Consider the following 22060-nt stretch of genomic DNA (forward strand, 5'->3'; position numbering starts at 1 on the left):
AAATCATCCAGCCCCTGACAAATAGATGGTAGGATGGATTGGCTCATTTTCATTTGAATTTGGTTTTCTGGACAAACAAATTCAGGCCGGAAAGTTATGTCCAGGACTGGCCTCCAGCTTCCGAGGCCTTGGGGACTACGAATAACCAAGTGTAGAATCCCAGAGAGCTGGTATCCTCGACCACTGATGGCTTCTTTCGAGGAGGAAGACATTTCTTGGGAGAGGGCAGAAAACCCTCTTGGAGCCTGCTGAGTAGCCCATCAATACAACTGGCGAGCTGGTCAAAGGGAGGCTTCAGATGAATGGAATGGAGTATCCCTCCTCAAAACTTCCACAATCCAGGTTTCTGCTCCTCTCATCTTCCATCGTTCCCAAAGCGAGGAGCCTTGCCCTAGACGATACAGACAGAGGACGCGGTTCTCACTTACATAAGGGGGTTTTAGAGGTGGACTTCTCGATCAGCCCAAGAGGCAAACCGGGCTTTTGCGTGCAGTCTGGGAAAGCCTCTTTTGCCTGCCCCTACCACGAAAGGGCTGAGGTTGGACAGGGGAAACCGTCCTAGAGGAGAAAGCCGGAGTTTCTCTAGGGCACCTCACAGACTGGGCGAGGGAGGTCCTGGTAGATTTCTTTTGAAGGTCAGAAGAAATCTGAAGAACTTTAGCCTGTATGAAGAGGTGTTGTTTTATCCAATGGGGAATATAGCACAGCGGACTTCTGTGAAAGGGTCACTCCTTGTGGGTACAGGAACACCAAAAGCTCCTTTTCTTCAAAATGTTCAAAGCAAAAGGGAAGCCAGCTCAGAGAATCAACCCCTTATACCCTTTGTCGAGACAAGAAATAACCACAATAAAAAATCTGGAGGCGTATTCCTCCAGGACATGAGGACAATCCTTGATCTTGCAAGCAAGGGCACTCACTGCCCAATCTACAAAACTAAGCACCTTGAATACTTTAAAAGGCATTTGATCAAGTGGTCTAGGCCCAATATTGAGGAAAAGGATCTTTGCAGAATTGGAAAGCAGACCTCCGGAAGAGTCTATTAAACAGGATAAGTCCTGTGGGAGGGGAAGCCTTAGCAACAAAGCATAAGCAGTTGGAGGGGTGACTGAGTCCACTTCTTCCTCCTCTGAAGAAATGGAGACAACTCCGCAAGAGGTTGAGGTGTTGAAGGGGTATCTTGATTAACCCCAATATATTGTCTAATTGTCACTGAATGGACAGAAAGGAAGGGGCCACTACTGCACGGAGCTTGTTAAGACCAAGGTCAGACACTGAGGATGAGGAGCAGCTGGGCGGCTGGATCCAAACCAGTTACAGGGTAGATGTCAGAGCTTAGTTAGGCGACAGGGAGCACTGGTGCCCCAGGAAGATCTGCAGACAGTGGGTGCTTAGAAGACAAAACAAGCTCAAGAGCCAACTGGCGCTCATGCACAGAAAAAGCTTGGATGCCGACAGGCGCTTGGAAAGAACAAAAACGTTCTGATAAAAGACATTCAGAAACCAGGGAGCTTTGCCATTGGGCGCCAGTGGGTGCTCTGGCGCCAAATGGGTCAACTCTTAAATGGTGCTCTGGCCAATGGGGCTCTGGTGCCAGTGGAGCGCTCTGGTGCCATAGGTTTCAATGCAGAAACTACAGACTCAGGTGCTGGGGCTGGAGCTAACGGGTGCTCAGAAGCATGAGAGGGAGTCCCATATCAACAAAACTTAACAGGAGCTGTAGTTTCGTAATAAAATGCAAACTGATTCAGCTATGATTAATCTATGGTGACTATGTTCTGTGTAGATGATATATGTATTCTCCACTAGCGCTTGTGTCAGAGGTTTGCAGTTGTGATGGTCTATGTAGTGTTGGTGGATGGATCCATTATATCGATGGGCCTGTGGTGTCTTTTCAGTCTGGTGGAAGTTAGACCAACCTCGTATTTTACATAAGACTGGCACATTTCTCTGGGCAGGTAAAGCGATGGTGATGCTGGTACTGTCTTCCTTGTCTGGGTTTTGGGTTGGTATTATTTCTCATTATGAGAGAAAGCTATCATATTCAGTTTGCAGTAAACGCATATGTGGACCTGTTCAAACAGGGCTTTAGTGTTATTCCTCTCTGATGATGTTGGTGATAAGCTTTTTCTCTTCCCTCCTATTGTTGTATTTGGTTCAATGATAAATGATGATATTTTTATTGCCATTGCCTGGTTTTTGGATCCATCCACCAACACTGCATAGACTATCACAACCGCAAACCTAAGACACACAAGATATACTCAGTTTTACCGAGAAGCGCATTTGCACCAACTACAGGGGTGCCCTTTTTAGCTCGGAAAAGTTTCCTGCTAGCTGATTGTTGCAAGTATTTTGTCCAAAATAGCATCGTTTTCAAATAATTACCAATGTGGAATTGAAAACTTATTTACTAACCTGCAATTTCTCCCCAGATACTGTATATGTTTTATAATAAATAATGTTAGGTAGAGATAATAAAGTATTGTTGTGGTGAAGTCTAAATTTAATAACAACACCCGCCCGAAGTCAACGACAGAGCTTGTTTTTGGATGCACGCTGCATAATTTTTTTTACTTTTCACATATTTTAACACCAATTGGCATAAATTACACTAAGCATAAGAGAAACATGTTATTATAAACTTTCTTTGAATACAGAATCTACTAAAAACATGGAATTAATAAAACTTGTTATTGGTGAAAACTTCGGGAGAGTAAACGGAACAGCCTGTGGCATTAGATAAAATTTAGATAAAATTAACTAGATAGGTAGGCCTAGTTATTCATATGAGTATCCACATGCCAGCAAATGTTGATGAGGGAAAACTTTTTCAGATAACCTCTTTTATAGGCTTTTGTGCTGAAAGCCTTTTGTTATATCATTATAATAAATAAGATGATAAATGAGGCATCTAACGGCAGAGTGTCTCAAGCGCCAAAAACTAAAATTGGAAAAAACGAGTCAAGTTTTGGCTACTTTCAGAATCGATATCTCAGCATTTAAATGAGGTCTGACACTGGGGTTTGTTTAAAATAAAGGTTACTGTGTCTAGCATTTCAAACCATCACTGTAAAAATAGCCAAAAGAGTTTAATGCATGCCGAAGATAAAGCGATGACTGCATTCATCTTGAAATCAATCTTATCTCAGTACACTGAATCCCATGAAAAACACACACCAATGTCCCTGTAAAACCCTCTAGGACCCCCCAAAGATATTATCTTTGTTTTATTTATCATTCTGGATAATTTCCTTGATTATCTTAATCTTACAGGAATAACTAGGTGATTTAGTTCACTTCAAAAAAGACCTAAAAGGTAATGCTTTTTCACAATAACAAAAAAGAAGAAAGATAATAAGATATTTTAATCAGAATACTCTGAGGCTGATACAGTCGTCTCACCTGCAAAACAATAATAATTACCGTCAGTAATGGCTAAAATACATTTTGATTGGAAAAAAACGTAGTATTTAATTATTTCAGAAGTTGAGAATCAGACGTCATAATCCAGTGAATCATTATCCACGTCATTCTCATGAGGTATCTTGAAGGGTGTCTGGGTAGCAGTGAGGGTATCTTGATCACAAAAAAGCTGGTTGAAGTATGTCATGAAAATCACAGGGGATGAATGGAACCAGATCTTTCTCTTACACGCCTCACCTTGTTACGTAGCTTTTGGCTACATTTTGCCTCCAATTAGCAAAGTCCGGACTCTCTTTCTGCCCTGGAAGGTCCTGGAACATTGTCACCTACATTCGTGTCGGACGTGATGAAGAGGAACCAGTATTATTAATGAATAAAGAACAAAAAGAAGCACATTAAACCAGAAGCGATCATGGGGAAGGAAAGGAAGAAGAATCTTTTTATTGCAGTGATAGCTGATAGCCAGCGGCTCCGATGATGCTAGCCTTTCCCATTGGTTGCGGAGTGTAGGCGTCTGGACTCATGATTGGTTTATGCACCACGGCGCCACGCTCTCTGCCACAACCAGCTGGTGCAGCCGCGTAGCGCCACTAGCGAAAAGAAGTAATGTTACCAAAACGAGAATTTCGACCTTGTTGTTGTGGGAATTTGAACTGAAATTTCTTCTCCCGACAGCTAGAGGTTAGGGTAATTGTGTGTAACTCTAAATGGTGTGGTGTAAGCTTACGACACTCTGCCGTTAGGCACCTCAAATATGAAGACGCTATTTTTCTTTTACATAATAATAATGTGCCCTTGTGCCGCTTATTTCTGCATTTCAAGCTTGACAGCCTATGACTATGTGTCTTACACCATTTTGACAATTTGCAATAGAATTTTGTAACTCTTTAAGTGAGAAGTAACAGTTGATAATTCACCTGATGATAATTGGATTTTGCAATGGGGTAAGCAATTAATACTGATATGGTATTGTTTATAAAATATTTTTAAATTCGCGCGGGCGCAGGCAGCAGCATAATCAGGCAGTGAGAAAGACCAAATTACAATAGACAACTTTTCCTCTATCTCTTTATCCCATCTTCTAGTTAAAAAAGTGAAAGAGAATAATGAAAGTATTAGTAATGTTATACTCTTGCGTAAATGCGTATAGCCATAAGCAACTGACCAAGAAACTGTTGTTTTGCTCATAACCGAATCAGATAACAACAGCCATTTACCTGGTATTTCAACCATCGTACGGTAATAAACAGTTACCGTAGGTTATTGCACAAATGACGTTAAGTAGACTATGACTGATAAATTTTTACATTATACCCTTATTCGTTATGGATAAAAGATCGTCAAGGAAATGTACTGCTAAATTTAAGCTGCAATTGTAGCTGAAGCTGAGAAAACAGTGTTCAAGCTGCTAATGACTATACTGTAAATTATCGTGCATCGGCATTATGGATGAAACTTGATCGTAATTAAAATGGGAGAGAAAGTATTTTAATCAAAACTACTGGGCATGAAGGAACACATTACTGTTATTTTTACACTGATAAACGATAAATACATAAAGCTCGTATTATGATGAAATCAAGTGAAAATAGTGAACAGAATCTTGAATATATTTTACATCAAACAAACGCCCTCCAAATGGCCGTCGTCATCTACTAACAAAAATAATAGATAAATTAAATTCACAACGAGACTTTTTTTAGCAATGTTTCGACTTGAAAAACACTTCGTATAACGAAAAATAACCTTGCCCCATATAAATAAAGCATCTAGAGATACATTTACGCTAACTAGGAGCAAGAAAAGCACTCTGAACTGAATTAAATACGGCAAAATAAACACTGCATAAACAATTTCCAAACCAAAACATTGATCGCTATGACCGCAATTTATAATACAAAAGCAATATAAGAATATATACAATATTATTTGATACAGTGAATTAAGGCATAACATTTTAAAAGATCCACGGAAAAGATGCATATTCGTTGTGTTGACATTTGCATAATACGATATGTGAATATAGAGTACAGTATAATGTACGCTACGCTACCATATATGTATACAGTGTACCATAGTGTAGGCTAAGCTAATTCTTGTTTGTTATTCAGTTTCTCTTTGCACTGAATTATCATAAGTCACTTTGGAGGAACCTCCAGAATTAGCTGATATTAATAATTACTATACCGTGTATGTATAGAGTAGTTTTTATAGTGTAGGCTAGGCTACTTTATATGTATACTGTACATGGCACCGAATACCCTAGTGTAAGCTAGGCTATATTCGAGACACCTTTTGGTATATCTTACATTTTTTCTAACAAAAGATGGTTTTTTTTGGAACCTAATCCCATCGTAAGTAGGATAATACCTGTATAAGCATTTCTAGTTTGTTTTGTGTTTGTTTGAACTATCAAAATAGGCAGTTCTAAATGTTTTAAGAAGGGTTCTAGTATTTGCTGGATTTAGCTATTCGTGGGGGAGTTGGGGTACGCATCCCCCACGAATATGGGGGGTTTACTGTAAGTTTTTCATCAAAGGTGCATATCCTGTTTTAACATCTATTTTTAAGGCAGAGTTGCTTGGGATTATAAATACAGGTTGACCATCACTATTCCGGCATCATTGGGACCTAGAGGGTGCCGGATTAGCCATTTATTAGGCTAGAATACACGAAACACAGTAGCTAAGCACCTCATCCTAGAATTAAAATATCCCATAAATCAGTACAAGTTGGTTAATAAAGAAAAGACAATTATCAAATGTAGGTAGTGCTCGAGTTACGATAATTCGACTTACGATATTTCGAGTTTACGATGGGGTTAGCAATTAATACCGATACGAAAATATTTAGAAAATATTTTTAGATTTCGCGCAGGTGCAGGCAGCGAGAGAGACCAACTTACAATAGACCAACTTCTTTTCCTCCATCTCTTTATCCCATCTGCTAGTTAAAAAAGTAAAAGAGAATGATAAAAGTATTGTTAGTAACATTATACTCTTGCGTAAATGTGTACAGCCATAAACAACCGAACGGGAAACTGCTGTTTTGCTAATAATCGTATCGGATAACAACTGTTGTGCTTGTATTTCAACCATCGTACGGTAATACACAATTACTGTAGTTATGTTACAAATGACATTAAGTACTATACAATAGGACTAAAATATTTTTTACACTATACACTTGTTCGCTTTGGAGAAAAGATCGGCAGGGAAATATACTGCTACAGTAATTTTAAGCTGCAAGTTGTAGCTGAAGCTGAGAAAACAATATTCATGCTGCTAATGACTATACATTATCGTGCATCGGCAACATGGATGAAACTTGACCGTAAATAAAACTGGAGAGAATGTATTTTAATCAAAACTACTGGGCATGAAAGAATACAAATTACTACTGTTTTCACGCCGAGAAAAGATAAATACGTAAAGCTCGTATTATGATGAAATCAAGAGAAAATAGCGAACGGAATCTTGATTGTTTTTACTAAAAAAAAAACATGCCCCCAAACAGCCAGCCGCGATTCCTGCAAACGTCATATATTAACGAAAAATAGCTAAATTAATTTCACAACGAGACCTATTTAAGTTATATTTCGACTTAAAAAAACTTTGTATAACGAAAAATATCCTTGTCCCAAATAAATAAAGTATCCATATTCATTTACGCTAACTAGAAGCAAGAAAAGCGCTTTGAACTTGGTTAAATGCGGCGATATCGATTCCCAAAACAAAACATTGATTGCAATTTCTAACACAAAAGCAATATGAGAATATACACAATTGGAAACAATGTAGTAAAGCATAACTTTTTAAAAGATCCATGAAAAAGATGCACATTCGTTATGTTGATGTTTGTATAATACTGTTAATATGTGAATAGAGTTCAGTATAATGTAGGCTAGGCTACCAGTTTATTGATGCAGCACACTGCGCCACCAAATTGAAGCCTTGTTTGTTATTCAGCGACCTGAAATTTGAAAATTAGTGCATTGAAACAGAAATTACACTAGCAGAAATTTGTGCCGGATTACTGATTGTTCCGGACTACTGATTGCCGGATTAGTGATGGTCAACCTGTACTATTGAAAAAATGGCAATTATCGATGAAACAAATTTTACAATTTTTAGCGACTTTAAGATTGCATTACAGGCACTTAAAGTTTTTAACTTGACTAACCCCTTGGTTTTAAAAATTCAGCAGTGGGTGCACCTATTGTTATACAAAGAAACACAAATTAGTTTATGTTGGGTTCCATCACTTGCTGGTGTGCATGGAAATGAAGAAGCTGACAGATTGGCCAAAACAGCAGTTCTAGATTTACTTCCAAGCAGGTGTCCATTATTATATAATGATTTCTTCCCAAGCGTTATTTGTGTCAAGAGCATTGGAATAGTATAGGAGAAAATAAAATAAAAGAAATTGCATATGTTATATTTCCTTGGAAGTATGGCGGTATGCCTAGAAGATGGGAGACTGCTCTCTGCTGCTTAAGGATTGGGCATACTCGCCTAACACACAGCTTTCTGATGGCTGGGGAGAATCAACCCTTTTGTGAGGATTGTCTGGTCCCTTGACTGTGAGGCACTTGCTGGTTGAGTGCCCCAGTCTTGGGGATATTAAAACCGTTACTCTCTGAGGCTCTTGGTCAGGATGGCAGGTTCATCCTTGCCAAAATCCTTGGAGAGGATGTGGTGTATGATGCTAGTGGCATTTTTAGACTTTATTATCGACGCTGGTCCTCTCCGAAAAATATAATGTTTCATTCAGTTTCTTTTATCTTTTTATTGTTTTTATAACAGCTATGTTGTTCTTTAAATTGATATCAGTGTCAATGACCCAGTTGTCACAATGCCAGATAACTCAAAATCATTCATTCATTCATTCCCGGCTGGACCACTGCATCACGTCTCCATGCCTTCTCGACTCAGTTGTGACCTACAGCATTCGCTATGCTCTTGCAATGGCTACGATCACATTGCCTTACAGGTGTCATTCAATACCCCATTCCCCCCTACTGTGAACCCCCATCTAATCGCCCACCTGCCGTTAACAGGGATTTTAAAAACCATCTGTAAACCAGATCCTTGAGGGAAATAACAGAAACCAGGTTGCGGTCAATAGTTCAACCGGCAGACGCCTTACTGTGCACTAACCCAAAATGTAGAAATGACCACCACAGGAGAGATCTGAGAGAATTCTATCCAAAGGTAATTTCTGCTGTGCTTGCCTCCAGCAGGACTACCTTTAGATTTCGTCAAGGCAACTCTTGTAATACACCTGGCTGGAATGACTTGGTTAAAGATCTGTATACACATTCACGAGACATATTTTTACTGTGGAGGCAAAATGGTAGCCTGAGGGAAGGGCACTTTGCATTGCTAATGAGACAGACAAGAGCGCAGTTCAAACTTGCTCTTAAGCACTACAGAATAAATGAAAAGCAACTAAGAGCTGATGCAATGTCTAGAAAATTAGAATCTGGCGATCACCCTCATCTTTGGAAAGACATTCAGTCCCTAAATCCCAAAACTAAAAAGCTATCAGAGAGAGTAGGAGAAGCCGTTGGTGGTGAATGGGTTGTGCAAGAATCTCAGTGGGCGTCACTTCAGCACTATCCTGAATTGCATAAACGATGAAGGCTCCTGAAGGGATGTAGTTAGCCCCGTTAATGATAACATTCAATTTCATTTTGCCAATTGTATATGCCAGGTAACATCAGCGATGCCATAATCAACCTACCTAATAATACATTGCCCGGCTGTGATGGTCTACCTGCTGAAGCTTTCAAATTCTGCCATCTGATAATTTACATTTTGCTAGCTGCTCTATTCAATGTGTGCATAATTCACCAGTTTCTTCTAGACTCCCTACTCTTAGTTCACTTACTACATTAACTCTTAAACGCCGACTGGACGTATTTTACGTTGACAAAAATTGTCTGTCGGGTGCCAAGTGGACGTAAAATACGTTGACTACAAAAAGGTTTTTTTAAATATTCGCGGAAAAATACTTATAGGCCTCGTTTGATAAAAAAAATTTTAAATCACGCCTTGAGGGATGCTGGGAGTTCACAGGTCACGCTGTTGTTTTGTTTACAAGCGTGAACCCAGCTGCGTTATCTGTGAATTTTCTTTCTTATCCCAAAGAAACTATCAGCTAACTGTCTGAAAATCTCAGAAATTCTTTAGTCACTTTGTTGTAATTTTTGCACCATTTTCTAGTAGCCTTTACATAAAGTTTTATATATGAAAATGTGCACAATTTCATGTAAAATACAACAAAAAATAACTCATGGTTGTAGCTTTTTATCAATTTTGACATATTTTCATATAAATCACAATAAGTGCAAAATTTCAACATTGTCGACATTGACTTCGACTGGAATGGTCGAAAAAATGCAATTGCTAAGCTAAAACTCTTACATTCTAGTAATATTCAATCATATACCTCCATTTTGCAACAAACGAGAAGTCTCTAGCACAATATTTCGATTTATGGTGAATTTTTGAAAAACTTTTTCCTTACGTCCAAAGCTGACTGCACAAAAAAATCTTGAAAGAGCCTGAGTGCGTCTCTTCCAAACACGTGTGTGTTAAACTGTGTTAAGTCGTCCAAGATTGGACAAGACAACAACAGCATCTTGTTTTCTTTTCTAAAGAACGTGATTTCAACCATACAATATTTCCGTCTGTTTCTCCCTAACCATTATTGTCTTAATGTATGTACAATCACCACTACTTGCATTGCCATGCAAGCATTCTAATCATGTACTCATAATGTTGCAACGAATCTTCTGTATCAAACTGTGTGTATGTTTCTGTTTGTGAAGACACCAAACGTCTCACCACTCCAATGGATGACGAACACACGAACACACATGTATTTAGAAGAGACCGCGTCAGACTCTTACAATCTCAGAAATTCTTTAGTCACTGTCGTAATTTTTGCACAGTTCTCTATTAGGTGTTACATAAAGTTTTATATATGAAAATGTGCATAATTTTATGTAGAATACAACAAAAAATAACTCACGGTTGTAGCTGTAATCAGTTTTGAAATATTTTCATATAAATCATGATGTGCCAAAATTTAAACCTATGGTCAATTTTGAAAAAAAAAAAATGGTCGAAAATGCAATTGTAAGCTAAAACTCTTACGTTCTAGTAACATTCAATCATTTACCTTCATTTTGCAACAAACGGGAAGTCTCTAGCACAATATTTCGATTTATGGTGAATTTTTGAAAAAACTTTCCTTACCTCCGTGTGCAGTAACGGCTGAAAATCTCAGAATTTCTTTAGACACCTTGTCGTAATTTTCACACCGTTTTCTATTAGGCGTTACATAAACTGTTATACATGAAAATGTGTGCAATTTCATGTAGAATACAACAAAAAATAACCCATGGTTGTAGCTTTTATCAGTTTTGAAATATTTTCATATAAATCACGATAAGTGCCAAAATTTGAACCTCACGGTCAACTTTGACTTGACAAAAAATGGTCGAAAACTGCAATTGTAAGTTAAAACTCTTACATTCTAGTAACATTCAATAATTTACCTTCATTTTGCAACAAACGGGAAGTCTCTAGCACAATATTTCAATTTATGGTGAATTTTGAAAAAACTTTTTCCTTAGATTCCAGAGACGGTAAGATGCTGAAAATCTCAGAATTTCTATAGTCACCTTGTCGTAATTTTCGCACCGTTTTCTATTAGGTGTTACATAAAGTGTTATACATGAAAATGTGTGCAATTTCATGTAGAATACAACAGAAAATAACTCATGGTTGTAGCGTTTATCAGTTTTGAAATATTTTCATATAAATCATGATAAATAGAAAAAATTCGACCTTCGGTCAACTTTAACTCGACCGAAATGGTCGAAAACTGCTATTGTAAGCTAAAACACTTACAGTGTAGTAATATTCAATCAATTAGCTTCATTTTGCAACAAACGGGAAGTCTCTGGCACAATATGTCGATTTATGGTGAATTTTGAAAAAGACTTTTCACGTCCTCGCATTATGAATTCATGCATCATTTTTTTATGATATTTTCTCTGTGTTGCTTTGATCGTTTTACAATTTGTTATATACCAAAGTCATCGCAATTTAGTGTACAATACAATGAAAAAAATAACTCATTAGCTTTAACTAAGATTTTTGCTCTTCAGCGCAATTTGTATACAATTATATATGAAATTTTTTTCGTGCTGTCATATATTCCAATATTTATATATGATAATGATATTTTTTTTTCATTTCTGATGGTTGCATACTAAACTTCAGGCAATGACAAAAAACTGAGCCAAAAATGAACTCTTAAATCTTGAAAACTAAGCGTGCTGTGATTTAAAAAAAAAAACTTTTTTCCTGCTTTGGCGCTAACTCCCGAATGCCGCCGGCATACGGCAGACAATTTTGTAAATAGAGGCTCGGCGTTTAAGGGTTAATCAAAAACAAGCTAAAGGATGGAGCTGACCATGGCAGTTGTCGCCCGATTTCAATTAGTAGAGTTGCGTCGAATATACTTGAGTTGGTTCTTCTAGTGAGACTCCTTCCTTTTTTACACACTACTGACAACCAGTTTGGATTTAAAGCAAACCATTCAACCGACACCTGCATCTTCATCCTGAAAGAATTGCTTAACTATTACCTATCCTCAGCCTCTCCTGTGTTCCTGTTTTGTAGATGTGAGAAAAGCATCTGACAGAGTAAACTAGCTGAAGCCCTTTCTAAATCTGCACAAAAGAGGCACATCTCTATATTTAACTGGTATTTTATATTGCTGGTTCTCCACATAGCAATTCTGTGTCAAATGGGGTAATGTATTGTTGTACACCTTCGGCTCCCTAAATGAGCTCCGACAAGGGGCATTCTCTCTCCATACCTGTTTAATATATAGATGCCCTGAATGTCAAACTGAACTCACTCCCAGTTGGATGCACTATCAACGATGCAACGAGAAACATGCTCCGTTACGCCGACAATATGGTTCTGATTTCCCCCAACAGTGCAAGGTCCCCAGCGACTCATCGACACTTGCAGCAGTTATGCAGAGGAATTTGATATCCTATACAACGAAACCAAGACCCAGTGCATATGTTCATGCCCCTGAGATAGCTTAAGGATATTGCAGAATCACAAATTTTCCCCAGAAATCATCATCTGGAATTTGTGCACGAATTCCCGTATTTGGGCCACTTCATCACGGACAACGTAAAAGATACAACAGGCATAGAACAGAGGTGTCGTAGACTATGTGCAACTGGCAGCATGATTGCAAGGAGGTTTACCTTCTGTCACCGAGACACCAAACTACTGGCTTTCTGTTGGTACTGCTACTATGCATACAGTGGACCCCCACCTATTTGCGGTTCTGGATTCACTGCTTCACCTATTCGATGATTTCTCTGTGGAACATATATACACATTATTCACAGAAAATTTGCCTATTAGTGGTATTTTTCATTGAGAAATATTCACAAATTACTGTATTTTCATATTTTCGTGACTAAATGCACTTTTTGTGATGAAACTATTAAAATATTCAGGTATAAGCATTTTAGAGTGTTTTTTGGCATTTTGAACTATCAAATAGGCATTTATAAGTTTTTTTAGAGGGGTTTTAAGTATTTGCAGAATTTAGCTATTTGGCGGGGGTAGTGGTATGCATCCCCCAAAAAAACCGGGGGCTGACTGTATGGGTATTCCCTTTAGACGAACTAACAGTATACCCGAGAGGGCATGAGACGTATCACCATTGTTCAAAATGACATTCTGAGACGTCTCACAAACACTCATTGCTACCACTCCTCCACGCAGATGTTCATAGAAAACTGCCTGGATAATTTAAAAATCATTGTTAGGCGAACAATGTCCAGTCTGATCACCCGACTGAGAAAGCAGCGAGGCAAGAGATCTAAATTGTGGGAAAGGTGGGATAGTGGTGTGTCTGTTCCACAAATGACTTAATCTCTATTTCTGCAATTATAAAGTGTCATCTGCAGAATCTGTTATTATTATTATTATTATTATTATTATTATTATTATTATTATTTTATACATTTATTGTTGTTATTAGTAATTTTTCTTCATTATTACTGTGATTATTATCATTTTAGAGTTTTGCTCTTTAATTTTTGTAGCCTTCTGGACCTAACCTCTGTAACCACCTAGCCCTTTGTTGGCCGAGTCGGTTGAGCTTCAGACTGTCATTCGATGGGCCGGAGTTCAATCGGAAGAACCGGCTGATGAAGAGTTAGAGGAATTTATTTCTGGTGATAGAAATTCATTTCTAGCTATAATGTGGTTCGGATTCCACAATAAGCTGTAGGTCCCGTTGCTAAGTAACCAATTGGTTCTTAGCCACGTAAAATAAGTCTAATCCTTCGGGCCAGCCCTAGGAGAGCTGTTAATCAGCTCAGTGGTCTGGTAAAACTAAGGTATACTTATTTTTTCTGTAACCACCTAAGACCCTTAGCTGGAAATTAATTGTCTGCAATCGGTTTTTTTGATTGTCATTTTTAATATTGTTTTCTTACTGTTCTCAATATAATAACTGTCATTACCATTATTGTGAATACTATTTCTTTCTGCTTCTTCAGCAGCTTTGTGGATATTGCTGATTATTATTTTTTATCATGCTATCTCATGTATCTAGATTGTGTGTATGTTATTGTATCTACTTTGTATATTCCATGTGTATGGTCTTGAGCTGAAATTAAATTTATTATTATTATTAGTTTTTTGTCATTTGTTTTGAATGTGGAGGGAAATGAGTTGACACAATTAAGAATGAATTTTGTCGAGCATTCGCAGCATATACCTCCTAAAGCTCCGTCATAGATGTAAACAAAACCCACCACAAACTGTTGATGAAAATGACCACTGAACATTTGCTAATGGGTGAGGAAAGATAGACAACAGAAATGTATCAAAGAATGAGTAAAATGGAATAAAAAAAATAACCCCTTCCTTGACTATCCCGAGCGTTCTCTCGTTTCACTACCATGTATTCTTACAATAACTAGTCTACTCATTCATACTCATAAAATATTCCTACTTATTCCTATCTTCCTGATTTAACTCGTTCTTTGATGAATTCCCATTTTCTGTATTTCCTCTCCCCATAGGAAAGGTTTAGTATGTATTTTTGTCAATAGATGGTAGAATGCATTGTTTACTTTGTGAACTTCCAATGTCAGATGCTGCTCCTGCTAAATTTTCTCCAAGTTCATAACTTTCAAAGCATGGAAAAAATACTAAATTTTGAATGTTTCATGAATTAGAATTATTCTTTTTACCTTTCTAACATCCAAAGTAATTCTTTATAAGACTGCATAATTTAAAAGTACAGTAAAAATAGTATAATCTGTGACTCCTGAGTTAACTCAGGAATGGAGAAAAAAATGCACTACATATTAAAAACTAACATATGAACAATTCAAGATACAAGTGACAAGCCGGAACGTAACTCGTTCGTAAGTCGGGTGGTGACTGTTGGTGCGCTCAGATTGTGAACACATTTGTTCCCTATGTTCTCCTTCCTTTCTCAGACATTCTCATCACTGTTTGACTCCTCATAAAACAGTGCTACTTTCCTGCGAGATAGCTAAGTTGGAGCTAGTATTGTTCTGTCTCACGTTCGCCGTTGGCAAAGCGGAATGCCCGGGCACCACATTGTAGTCCCGTTCTCCTCAAGCTTCACTTTTCCAGTCTCATTCCCCTTCTCTGTTGCCTTGAGCTTCTGAGCTTTCTAGGCACTGTCTTGAACCGCGTTCAGGTGAATGCCACAAGTTGGTAGGAAAGCAAGACAGTAGTGGAAGGGCATACTGAAGGATGAGTGGAAGAAGTGGTCTTGCTTGAAGAGGAGGTGGCAGGAGGTATGATACATAATGAACTTGATAATTTTTTGTAGTGAGACACCCCTGCATCCTTATAAGGGGGATGGAAGACTCCCCCCATCCCCAAGGGCATGGTGCTTGCTAACACATTAGAGGAATGTAAGGTGACCAGAAACACTGTTTTGAGTGTGTAGTTTTAGAGAGGTGTATTAGGACAAAGGCTCATACCAAAACTATGCAAGGCTGAGGACAATCCCAACTTGTAGGCACACTTACTGAAATCACAAAAGAGATTTAAAAGATCTCTTTTGTTTCCTTAATTGAGACCATTTTGAACAAAGATGTTAAACAGTTAGATATTCCTTGATAGCTGTTTCTTATCAGTATGCAAGTTTTAATCACCATTTTGAACAAAGATGTTAAACAGTCTGATATTCCTTGATAGCTGAGTTTCTTATCAGTATGCAAGTTAATGAAGAAGATGCTGGTACTGGAATAATGGCTTCAAGATAATGAGAACCCCAGTTTTTATGACTAGCCACAAACTTGTCCTTTTGCTCTGATTAAAGGGTTGGGATGGCAGTGGCTGTTGCATTGACCTCAGAAACTTCTGTCAGCGGCTGTGCTAGATAACTACCATGATGGAAGATGTGGGGGTTATGGGGTTTGGTAGGTTGCCTCAGAAGAAACATGCAAGTTGGAACAGACCTTGGGTAGTCTGTGATGCAATACAGATGGTCTGAAGCCACCCCTCTAGTGCCCAAGGGAGTTATGAGGAACTTCATTAGCAACTATCATAACAGACAGAATGGCAGAATGGTGTAGATGTCCAGCCATTCCACAGATGTAGCATGGTGTCAACTGCCCATGCAGTTAGGGAGAAGAGAACAGAGGAAGTTTTACATTCAGTGATTTGACAGACAGTTCCAGGAAGAGTCTCTCATAGCTGTCACAGGGCTCTTTTGATGTGTATGTGAAGAGATCACTCCAGCTGGAGGACTTATATACCCTGCTGAGTGTGCCTGCCCTTATGTTTAGGCTCCTTGTACAAAGCAAGTCCAAGTGGTGATGTGTCTCTCTGCCCAAGTGAAAATAACTACCCTTAACAGGCAGTGACTGACTATGTGGTGGTGTCAGCCAAGACCCCTATGCAAGAACTTGACAAGGCTGTCACACTGCTTAGATGGAAAAGAAAAGCACCTGAATTTCAAGGAATTGGATGTGTAAGTGATTTCCCTCCAGGCTAGGCCTCTCGAACCCTAGACCCTGCAAGGTGTCCCTCCATCCTATACATGAGGTGCCTTAGAACCTGAGGAGCCATGGGTGCTTTTGAGGGACTGTCATAGGTAGATGCAATTATGTGGAAGAAATATATTAAAAAAGAAATATCTCTTTTCCAAGATGTGACTGCTTCCTGTGTTTGCAAGGTTTCAGTTCCTGTCTGTTCCTGCTGTCAGCACTTCAAGGTAAATTAGCCACTCGATAACGAAACCTTTTTTTGTATTTTGTGGAGACACCACGTGGTCTCTTATGCCACGCTTTGTAAGATGGCACAATGCAGGGTCCACGTTACTTCAAAAAATTTGTTCTAGAAGCTTCTATGGTGTGGCCGGAAATGGTTTTTTTTTTTTTTTGGAGCCAATCAGTATGCAGAAAATAAAAAACTCCTTATATGGGAATGACGATTGTCTGTCGTCATTAGCTCCACCCATCCAGTGGTATATAAGCTTCCAGAAGAGACTGCCCAAGACAGACAGAGACAAAGAAGGCAATCGGAGGTCGGACAAAGCAAAGTTATGATAGGAGTATCTCCTTCAGACGACTTTTATTCCCGTCTCCATAAAAACTTGTCTTGCCCAAGATGAAGAGAAGCAGCAAGCCCTTCCTGCTTGTAACAAGGTGAAGTCGTGAGCCCTACATACCAGAGATGAAGAGAAGCAGCCAGCCCTTCCTGCTTGTGATGGGAAGTCTCTTAGCCCTCTGAGTCGTAAATATCAGTGACAAAGAGAAGTAGTTAACCCTTCCTGCCTGTGACAAGGAGTAGTCAGCCCTTCCTGCCTGTAGCGAGAAGGAGTCACCATCCCTTCCTGCCCTCCATTTGCATGATCTCCGGATTCTTGGAGAAACAACATTTGCTGCCCCATCCTGAAGACACCGCTTTTGGGACATCGTCTGAGCTATAGTCATCATGCCAGCAACGCCTCAGCTGAATTCTCAGCCACCTTTCTGTGACATCTTTGAGCATGAAGCTGCCTTGCCATTTAAAACTCCAGCCTTCCTTCTGTGACATCTTCAAGACCGAAGTCATCGTGCCAGTTTCATCTTGTCAGCTGAACCCCAGCCATGAAGGATAACTCACCAACTCACTCTTTAAGTATTATGATTGCTCTACCTTCCAACCTGTTCCCCCTATCTATAACTGCTTTGATTTATTTTGCTTTATCACGTTGAATGAAAGCAAAGGCGACACAACATTTTGTTTAATTTGTAAATAAGGTTGTGAATAACCCCTAAGGGACGGGCTAATTATATATCATACAACCCGCCAGACTGGGCAGACTTTAAGGTTGGCCAATTTAAGAAAAAAACATGAATGGAAAGCAGAAGATATGCAAATGCACATGGTGTAAGCAAAAAAATTCTTAAAAGTTTTCCCTGCCTTCCATGGGGAGTTGAAAGTGACTATTTACAACCCTGTGTGGGGCCTCTTTCACAAAACACTCGTAAATTTGATCAAGTTATACATGTTTTTTCTAATAATTTATTTTATTTTATTTTGTAAAATTATAATTACAGCTCACACAATATCGTAACATAAGAAATAAAACCAGTAACAAATTCTGAACATATTGTTGTAAAATGTTTACATAAATTTACTGAGGTCGGGAAATGCAGTAGCTTTTTGTGGATTTATACATGTTTTTTCTAATATTTCTTTGCAAAATTACAATTATAACTGACATCATATCGTAAAAGATAAAACCAAGAGCAATCCCTGGGTATACTCGTATTTATGAGCAAATAAAAAGATGTCATGGGAGAGAAAGGAGCAAGACATTCCCCTTCAAGGCAAGAACAATACTAAATTCCGTGAGATGCCCACGACTGAGCTGAGCTGAATTCTTTAGTTGCCACAATTTTTTTATTGGCCATTGAAGTATTGGAAACTCTTTCCCACTCGATACAACCAAATCGTTTAGCGTGTAATATTAATACTCCTCAGAGGCGATCTGTCCACCACCCAAAACCTGTTTTAGATCCTCTATTGAGGGGATCTGTCCATTAAGGAATAAAAGTGTTGTAGTGTTGTGAGAGTTTCTTTTTATTTTCATTTCCCATATTCCAATTGCTAGTGTTGAATCCTTATTGTTTAGAGTTTGAAAGAACCTGCAACGATTCTTGGAGTCATGACAGGGACCAAAATCACTCCATTAACTAGGTTCCAGCAATTGCTCTTACAATGAAGGTCAAGGAAGACTGGCTCCTTTGACGGGATCTTGATGGCCAGTGACATTTAGGCAGCTGTCAGGAGGAGGCCATCTTTAGTGAAGGTTGAGGCAGCTATAGGGGGGGGACCAACTTTGCCAGACACATCAGATGAATGATAACACCTGCCAGGCCTTGGCTGTTGTTTAAGTCTGCCAAAGGAACCCATTCATGGTCCTTTGAAATTGCAGTTTCCTAAGGAAGAAGCTTAAAAAGTCATGAAATTAAAGCACCATTATCCACTCTGTTGTTTGAAGGTTAGGCCAATTTTTCTATTGTCTACTGAATGGAGGGTGACATGAGGGACTCCTGGATAACCTTCAGACCCAGGGATTGATAGAGATGCAGAAAAACTTGTGGGTGACTACAGCTTCTGCTTGGAAGAAGCCACAGTGCTTGGCCTTCGGCCTAAATTCTATATTCAATTCAAGTCAGTTCAATTAAACCAGTCCTATATAGGTAACACTGAAGATGCAGTCCTAGATGGTGAACTCATGAGGCCACAAGTGATAAGGTCTTTGTAAAGACAGAGACCTGAAGGGCAGTTCACAAATTAAAACAAAAGGCCTGGAATTGTAACACTCAGCCTTGCCAAGCATGGAAAGTTGGTGGAAGGGGATGGTAAAAATTTGTGTTAACTTAGGTGTAGGCGCAAGGAACTCCCCTTCTATGGGTAGATTGAACAGACTCCTTGGTCTTCACATGGGAGGAATAACTGGAGCTGACAGGTCAGTAATTGGAGGACACAGTATGGAAGGGAGGGAGTCAAAGAGACAAAGGAAGTCTGGCTTCAAGAAATGAATAAAGGAACCTGATATTTTGATGATGTACTTAATGTAATTATAAAAAATCATTCAGTGATGGATGCAGCCAAGTTCTGAGTTTATTGGCATTTTTTAATGTCAGGGGTGGTATGTTGCTCAATGCTAACAGAACTGAAGTGATTAACTGGCTGATGTCATAGCATTCCCCCACTCTTTGGTTCCTTTTCCATAGGTGACACTGTACTTTTCTCCTGTGGTTTTTCTGTTTCCAACAGTGGTAATTATAATTTAGAACATCTTTGGAGGATATTCTATTGTTCTATTAGACTGTATTTAAGAGAGGACTTTGTTAGTTCCTCAAGTGTTTGTACCCCAGTGTCTTGTTTGCTTACCAGAGAATGAGAATTCAAATTTTTTGTTTGAGTTATGATTTTATGAAATTTAGGCTGTCAAGCCAGTCACTGGGGCACTTTCAACAATAAACTGCAGAAATCAGTGAGAAGAGGGAGTTTGACAGCAAGTCAAAGAGATTCACAAAGTAAAGAGGTGAAATAAAAGGATCTAAAGAGGAACTGGGAGAAACCCTATGGTTGTGAATAAAAAGTAGTAGTTAAAGAGGTTTGACAGCAAGATTGATGAAAAGTGGGAATGGCGGTACAGTAAATTAAAATACTAAAAAGTGTGTGCACTACTAGGGGCTCAAAGGGCTTGCAGCAAACACCCTTTAGTAATGCCTACAGTGCACCACATGAGGGGCATTGACAGGTCTACATTTTGCTGAGGTGCTATTATATCTCTTGCTTGTGTCAAATTTTTTTTCTTTTACTTCAAAATTATAAGATGGTCTTCTTACAAGGTTATTAAAAGATGCTGTTATGATACCTGAGACTGCTGTGCAAGGTTATTAAAAGAGGCTGTTATGACACCTGAGACTGCTGTGCATGGACTTTCTATGCTGTGAAAGCTTGCTTTGCAAGTTAATGACCTTATATTTGTACCTCTTATTGGTGTCCACTGTTATAATTGAGTTACTGTAATTTGTGTAGGCTAACTACCTCTGATGAATAGTTTAGGGCCATATAAAATTATAATTTCTTAGTTAGAAAACATTAAGGTAATAAACTTCAAGTGTTTAGAAACAACAGTTTTAATCTCCATATAATTTTCTTTCTTTCACCTGATAATTTGTATTTCTCAATACTTTTGCTATTAATGTTTCATCTTTCATACTTAGGTCAGGATGTGTACTACATTAAAAAACAAGACCAACTTTTGCAAGAAACACAGACTGTTATTCCTGATTGCCAGAAGAGGCTAAATGCAGCTTACCAGGATTTGAAAGCTCTTGTGGAGGCAGAGGTATGAATACTTAGTATTAAAGGGAGGGTTGGGTCCTTGGAAACTTTTTGGCATGAGTAGCAGCCAGTTTTTTTTGGATAAGCATTGTAAGCCAAACCCTTATCTTCCTATTGGGAGGTACTGCATGACAGTATGCACCAGACTCTTGATTGTATTAGATTCCTTGCAGAATCTCGTTGTAACCCAGTTGCATGTGTATTTCCTGGTGTCAAAGATGCACCCCAATTTTGACTAGCAAAAAAATTTTTATTTTGTTTGGTTTGATTGCAGTGCACAACTGACTGTCCCAATGCATTTAAATACCATGGCTCAGGCTGATACAGCATATTGGTTATTGTAATTTTTTTATGTATTTTATTTTAAAAGTTCTTAGTTTTATTTTTTATAAATTCATTGATTTTGATATGTAATAATCTTTCCTAAAGTTGACATACCAGCACATTGGAAGACAAACAAATTACCAGGTAATGGATACATTATAGACTACACCACTTGAACATGACATTCCTAAAAATAGCACAGTAAAATAGATTAAAGATTAAAATTCACTTAATACAGATATTGAAAAATAAGGAAAAGTATTTTTATCTTCGAAACCTGAAAGTATTTTGCACGTTGTTACCATTAAACCTTTTTAAAAGTACTACGCATATATTTGATTACTATAGTCCTACTATAGTAAGATTTACTGGTAAGCTCTCTTAACATAATAGTTTTACTTTTGTCAATTAATAATGTTCCTTTAAATGCAGGGGTATTTGAGGAAAGTGGAAATACCAGTAATATTGATATACAACATTCAAATTACTACTTGTTATTTGAATCGTACTGTAGTCTGCCATTATGAGAATGAATCCGACAATATGTTTTTTTTTTATTTTTGTTTATCTACCATTTTAACTAAGTATTTATACACTTCAGAGGTCATGTACATGAGTTCTGTTTAATGTCTAACAAAGATAGCCTTCTGCTCTGGTTAGGATGAAAAATATAACGCTCAGCCCCTTGGATGCACAGTAAATTTCCAAGATGTTCCATTCCCTTTGGTCTTTTCCCACCTAACTGTCAAACTTTTAACACATTTTAAACAAATTTTCATGCAGCCAACTACATATATTGTAATGATTTTTATTTTCTATTCGTAGACCTTTATCTGTAAACCTTTGTACAGGCA

General features: G+C 38.3%; 1 protein-coding gene across 4 annotated transcripts in view; it reads left to right on the plus strand.

Annotated features, from left to right (window-relative positions):
• Positions 1-22060, plus strand: part of Tbca (Tubulin binding cofactor A) — a 258271-nt gene that overhangs the window by 228011 nt on the left and 8200 nt on the right. For all 4 annotated transcript variants that reach the window (XM_067105212.1, XM_067105209.1, XM_067105210.1 and 1 more), the window contains exon 3: positions 20762-20886. In XM_067105212.1, coding sequence (XP_066961313.1) covers positions 20762-20886 — 125 coding nt within the window. The remainder of the gene's footprint in view (positions 1-20761; positions 20887-22060) is intronic.

This window comes from Macrobrachium rosenbergii, chromosome 6 (assembly GCF_040412425.1).
Source record: "Macrobrachium rosenbergii isolate ZJJX-2024 chromosome 6, ASM4041242v1, whole genome shotgun sequence".
NCBI lineage: Eukaryota > Metazoa > Arthropoda > Malacostraca > Decapoda > Palaemonidae > Macrobrachium > Macrobrachium rosenbergii.